This window comes from Propithecus coquereli, unplaced genomic scaffold (assembly GCF_000956105.1).
Source record: "Propithecus coquereli isolate 6110/MARCELLA unplaced genomic scaffold, Pcoq_1.0 Scaffold11, whole genome shotgun sequence".
In the NCBI taxonomy this organism is placed as follows: Eukaryota; Metazoa; Chordata; class Mammalia; order Primates; family Indriidae; genus Propithecus; species Propithecus coquereli.
The window spans coordinates 11,477,579-11,484,137 of record NW_012134969.1 but is presented as its reverse complement, the minus strand read 5'-3'; the positions used below and the strand labels follow the sequence as shown (position 1 = coordinate 11,484,137).

Sequence of the window (6,559 nt, the reverse complement as noted above, 5' to 3'; positions counted from 1 at the left end):
CCTCTGTTGCCCAGTGGGGAGTGTAGTCATGCAGTCATAGCTCACTGCAACCTCAAACTCCTAGGCTTAAGTGATGGGATAGTACCTTTAATTACTAATACCTTAATTTATATTTTCAGGTTTGTGATAATTTGTCAAAATCACCTTAAGTAAATATTTCCTTTCTATATTTCCAGAAAGTATACATTTTAGACCCTTCTAAAGCTATTCTATAATAGATTTTAAGATATAATTTATGCCTACTAGAGATAACTACTATAAATACACCATTTGCAGTTTTATTTTAAATGAGAAACCATCAAGCATGCTAGAATTGTGAAGCTTTTCCTTATTTTGTTGTTGTTGACATGAATTAACTTGGCCCCACAAAAAAGGGGGCAGGAAAGCCATGACAAAAAAAAAAAACTTTTTTTTACCCCTATGGAACTTGAGGAACAGAATCAATACTTCAGTTATAAATAGTTGAGCTATACCTCAAATTTCTATCACCCAGTTGCCCTTTCTATGAACTAAACAGAATTATCTGTGTGATTGATATGTTTTACCAGGTTATTGTTCATGTATAACAGTACTCTTTTTTGTAAATACCTTTTTTGTATATATTTATTATTGTAAATCATTTGCTGCCACTGGCAGTCTATAAGTCTAAACTATTAAATGATACACTTTTATTTGGGATTTTAATTTTTAACTAAGTGATCAAGGTTTTAAAACTGTTGTTTTAAATTAAGAACTTTTTGAACTAAAACTAGCAACTCTGCCATAGTTCATTGATTTTTTTTTTTTTTTACATGAAACAATTATTTACAAGATTATCTCAAGATTACTTTTCACAAAGTAGGCACATTATATCAGCATTTTGCTCTGCTTTGTAAATTTGCTGTCCAGGATTTTTAGGTGGTATTCATGTGAAATTAAAGCAGATTGTCTGGCACTTTCCTGTAGCTACAGTTTTTTTTTTTTCCCCCCATTGCTTCTACTTGGATATAGTTACTGTGAGTCCATGAAATATAATAGAAATGTGAATAAAATAAAAAGATTTTAAACGCTTAGTATTTTTTTTAAAAAATTCTTTGTGAATGTGATAGAAACTAATATTATGAAGCAGTATAAAATATTTGAAGTGGTGATTTGCAGAATAGCCCAGTATTACCTTAAATAAAATCACATTTCTTGTTTTATATGTGTGATCTTATTAAGATTTTTTTTTTTGCCATTTTCTGAGATTTATAGATTAGTGTATACTTTTAAACTATATAAATTTTGTGGAAGGATTTTTTTAAACATTATTATATAAATTTTAAAATCGATATCATCAAAGTGAACCCATCTTGTGTCAATAAAATGCAAGAGTCCTTAATATTTATAATTACGTAGATGAACCTGTTTCTAGAAGGAAGCTGGATGTTTTGATTTTGTTGTTTATAGATGTGAGATTAGTACAGATTTGTCTATATTTTTATACCATATCTAATACTCTTTTCATTAGATTAGTCTTCAAGAGCAGTAGTAGTTATAATTTATTATTTTGATTATTTAGTATATAGTTTAGCTGTATTCACCACATTTATACTATGGATTCATGGCCAAGTTCAAGTTTCAGGAGAGCTGATAAACTTCACTTAAAATCCAACTAAAATTAGTACTGGAAACAAAAGGAAACATCCTTTCAAAATTTACTTTTGTTTCTCTTTGCCATAAATAGCAGCATTGATTTTTTTTTTTTTCTTTGTGTTTGTTATAAAACAGTTGCATTTGCAATATTATTAGCCTGAGATATTGATGATATTGTGATGATAAAAACTTGGATAAATTCCCTGTGCAGCATCAGATTTGCAGGAAAAATGAAGCACTTATTAAACTAAAATCACTGGTACTCTGAATAAATAAACATGGTCAGGGAGTGAACTACTTTTTTTGGAAAAATTTTTTTAACTTTTATTATTAAAATATTATAGTTTTATTTTTAGGGCCTAATGGGTTATATTGAATAGCTGGTTTCACTTTCTTACGGTTTATCACCAATATGTATAAAACTTGATATGCTAAAATCCCTACCCTTTGGTAAGCTCACTGTTATTTATTAAAATAAAAGATGTTTTTATGGGTGATTAATACATGTCTTCTGAATTAACAATAATTTAAATAACTTTGACTAATTTTAATATTAAATTTTTGTTAACAACTGAATGTTCCCATACAGTTTTCTTAGAAGTCGACATAGCTCTTAAAGATGGGCATTTGACAAAACCGCCTGATACAGTGCAATAGCGAGTAGGTTTATTTCTGATAAGTGTAGTGATAAGCCACTGTTAAGTGAAAATGCCAATGTATCGGATTTTTGTTTTGTTCATTAGCTTGAGAAAATTGACCACTAGACATTTCTGTAATTCTTCTATCTCAGGGGAAAGAGTTTGCCAACATTGAATGAAATTTTTTATATTCCAGGTAATATATGCTAAAAGTAGTTATGAGAGAGTGGGCTTTTTAGTGTAAAACAGAAAAATCCAATTATGGTATAAAGTAAACAAATTTATAGAACAGCATATTGGTAAAATTTGATATAGAATGTAATGCCTAAGTATTAAGAAGGAATTATAAAATATAAAAAATAATAATTTATGCCTACCATCTCCCATGTCTTTAATTGGTATCCATTTCTTCACTCCTCACATTTCTTCTGACTTATTCCACCTGCCTAATTCCCTGATTTCCTGCCCTTCTTACAAAAACCAGTTCATGAAGGAATAAGGGGCAGAAGAAACTATAGTAAATACAACTTTAAAATTTCTCACACCATCACTTCCGTGATTATTAAATATTTTTACTTTCTATGAATGCTTGTAGAATTATATTTTGACCAAATTAATCTTGAAGTACAGGGAAAATATACTTAATTATTAATGAATCTGTAAATATGAAGTTGTATGCAGTCAGTGGGCATTTCAGGGTGAGAAATGGAAACACTGGTTATATTTCTTTTTCTAGTTTGGACCATTTTCAGAAAAATATGATGTTACTACAGCCCCTGGGCCACCAGATCAGTGCAAACCCCCTCAAGTGACATGCAGATCTGCAACTTGGGCACACGTGAATTGGGAGGTATTGTAATCTCCGTTGACTTATATTTACTTCCTTAAGTGATTAGAATTGTTTATATAAAAGAATAAAGATACTGTTCATTTTTGCTTCCTAAATTATACGAAGAGTAAGTCCTAGTTAAATTCACGTGGTAAAAAGTGAATTCTTTTTTATCTTTGAAGCATTTGAGTAAAGTATATTTGCGTTACAAGTATTTCGACTCATGTTCATGATGTGCTTTGTATTTTTATCAAAGGCTTTGTCTCAGTACTGAGATTTCAGCCACTGGTAAGCTTAATGTTCAGAACAAACATTCATGGGAATTAGTATAATACTGCTTCTCTTATATTTATTATCTCCAGTGTACTTACTATGTATAATAATAATCAGTAATGATAATTACATTTTCAGTTTCCTTTGAAATTTAACAAAGAAAATGTCCTTGTGTGGTTTAACATTTTATATTACTTAATAGAATTATTTTGAAGTATATTTACCTTAAAATACAAAAAGTTATTCTTAGTCATATTTCTACCTCTGATTCAAAAGTTATATTTTTTGACCAATCTTAAATTCAGATAGTCTTAATGAATAAAAATGTAAGATTGAACCATTTTGATTGTGCTTAAATGTTTTAAAGACATTCAAAAGCAATCCTGTTTTTAATGTGCTCAGATAAAGAACATTTTTGTCCAGAAGCCACTTGTTCAATGTCAAGACTAAGACCTTTATCCTTTTCTGAATTTAAAGGTTCCTTTGAGTAATGGAACAGACGTCACTGAGTATCGATTAGAGTGGGGAGGAGTTGAAGGAAGTATGCAGATATGTTACTGTGGGCCTGGTCTCAGTTATGAATTAAAAGGACTTTCACCAGCAACTACCTATTATTGCAGAGTCCAGGTAAAGGTGATCAGTGCCTTGTCACTTGAAATATGTAGAGTTTTATGTTTCGTTAGCATTTTCATGGTCATGTCTTTGTTAACTTGGAGGCTCTGTTAATTTATAGGCTCTGAGTGTTGTGGGTGCAGGCCCTTTCAGTGAAGTGGTAGCCTGTGTGACTCCACCATCAGTTCCTGCTATTGTGACTTGTCTTCAAGAAATAAGTGGTGATGATATAGAAAATCCCTATTATTCACCTTCTACATGCCTTGCAGTAAGCTGGGAAAAGCCTTGTGACCATGGTTCAGAAATCCTTGCCTACAGCATAGACTTTGGAGATAAACAGCCCTTGACGGTGGGAAAGGTCACAAGCTATATTATAGACAATTTGCAACCAGATACAACATACAGGTACACTCTAATAACTATGTTAATTTTTGCCTAGACCAGAGAGATACTTTAATAAAATAGTCAGCAACTAAACCTAAACCTTTTTTTTTTTTTTAATGTGGCACTTAGAATACGAATTCAAGCCTTGAATAGCCTTGGAGCTGGTCCTTTCAGCCATATGATAAAATTAAAAACTAAGCCTTTCCCTCCTGATCCACCTCGTCTGGAATGTGTTGCCTTTAGCCACCAGAACCTTAAGCTGAAATGGGGAGAAGGAACCCCAAAGACATTGTCAACAGATTCTATTCAGTACCACCTTCAGATGGAGGATAAAAATGGAAGGTATGTTTTTTAAATGTTTTAATTGCTTCTTTATATAGTTTCCTAGGTCTAAGTATTATATAGAAATTTTCTATAAACTATAGAAGTAAATAAGTTTTCCAAAACAGAGTTAAGATTGTCATAAAAAATGATTTTTAAGTGTACTGTTTTTTAAACATCAGAAGACAATGTCAATCTGTTTATAATTTGTGAAATACCAAGAGAAAAAATTAAATGGGCTATTCTTTGGTTCTCTTCTCTAACCCATCTCTTTATGATAGTAAAAGAGACCTAATAATGCCTAAAAATTAACTCTTAAATGTTTATTCCCAGCTGGACAAAATTTTACAGCAAATGATTGTGATTGGCTTAAGGCCTCTGAGATCCTTGAGGGCAGGGATTGTCTCAGCCTCCTCCACACCCCTGACACAGGACCTGCACTCTCAGTGAATACAATTCAGCGCCTCGCTTTCAGATCTCATTAGATTCTGATTAATTATGTAGTCCCTTTGCTAATGTCCCTGTCATTCAAGTTCTTTTCTATGCCTCTATCTTTAACATTTTCATACACATGTACATTTCCTACATACCATGCTTTATACTGCCCCACTAAATCATGCATTCGAATTATAGTGTTACTCAAAATATTTATAACATTAATTGTTTAAATGCCAACCAGTGCTGTTTATTCACATTATGTCCCATATAAACGATACCTTCATAGCTCTTAATCTTCTAATATTATAAGAATTTTGAATTTTAATTTTCTTCTTTTCACTCAACTTATTAGAAACAATTTGCATATCTGATGGATTCAGTTTTTCCCAAGGTTTTCCTAGTAACAGTTTTTTCCAAGGTTTACTTTGTTTTTTGTGTTAGGTTTGTATCTTAGCCAAGTATTCAACAATGGCATATTCATGATGCTTGTACATAAGTACTCTATCAGAAGTACTTACACATTTAAAATAACATACAAAATAATTTTGCATGCTGTATCACCAGTAAGAACATTACACAGAACAAACAATATTGATCATTTCCTGAAATCTGTGTGTCTGTGAATGTTAGCCTTTGTTCTTGGCAGAATTTTGTGTACTCTTTGTAGCCTTATCTCTAGAAGGAGGTTCTTTGCCTTGTCATGGGTTTTTGGTGTAGCCATTTATCTTTAGTATATGTTACTATTACTGGGTGAATTCTTTACATCTTTTCATCGTCTTTCTAGCATTTACATTTAGGGTAGTGCAAGAAGGCTTACTGGAAAAAATAGGTCTAATTAGTGTTCGGTTGAAAGATAATAGAATAAAAATTCTATTAGATATAAATTCTATTACAGAACTTCAAACTTAATACTAGCATCTAGAGAATTATTGTAGGATATGAGTAAGGCTTGTGGCCTTTGGCTGTGAAAATAAATAAATTAAAACCTTTTGTGATATTGTAAATTTAATAAATTGAATCAAATTAATATCTTTGGTTACATTCCTTCCCTTTGATTTTTCACAACTATTTACACTTGCTGTGGGGATATCAGAATGCTCTGTTAGCTGTTCCCTGACCATGGATTTTGTCATTGTTCCAGCTTTTTTCAACAGTGGTATTACCACTGGTTTTTTTCTTGTCATTAAAAAAAATATTTCAGAGATTAAAAAGGCAAGACTTATCCAATTACTGCTTCTTGGAAATACTATACTTCGGGTCATTAAAACAGTCAATCAAAAATATTGGGAAACATTCAATTTATGGATAACATATTAAGAGAAAAGTGTATGATGTTAAACTTCATTGACCAGTTCAGGTGAATAATTTATTGGAAATTATATATTCTCTCATAGTGCTTTGTAAATCTCTAGGAAACATCACCAAGTCAGCTAAAATTATGCCTGGGAAT

The 6,559-nt window shown here is 31.4% G+C and overlaps 1 protein-coding gene across 1 annotated transcript in view; it reads left to right on the top strand.

The window, feature by feature from the left end:
- The window catches only part of FNDC3A (fibronectin type III domain containing 3A), a 122,379-nt gene that overhangs the window by 108,447 nt on the left and 7,373 nt on the right, over positions 1-6,559 (top strand). The window contains exons 13-16 of the mRNA XM_012648474.1: positions 2,989-3,102; positions 3,832-3,981; positions 4,088-4,371; positions 4,480-4,692. Coding sequence (XP_012503928.1) covers positions 2,989-3,102; positions 3,832-3,981; positions 4,088-4,371; positions 4,480-4,692 — 761 coding nt within the window. The remainder of the gene's footprint in view (positions 1-2,988; positions 3,103-3,831; positions 3,982-4,087; positions 4,372-4,479; positions 4,693-6,559) is intronic.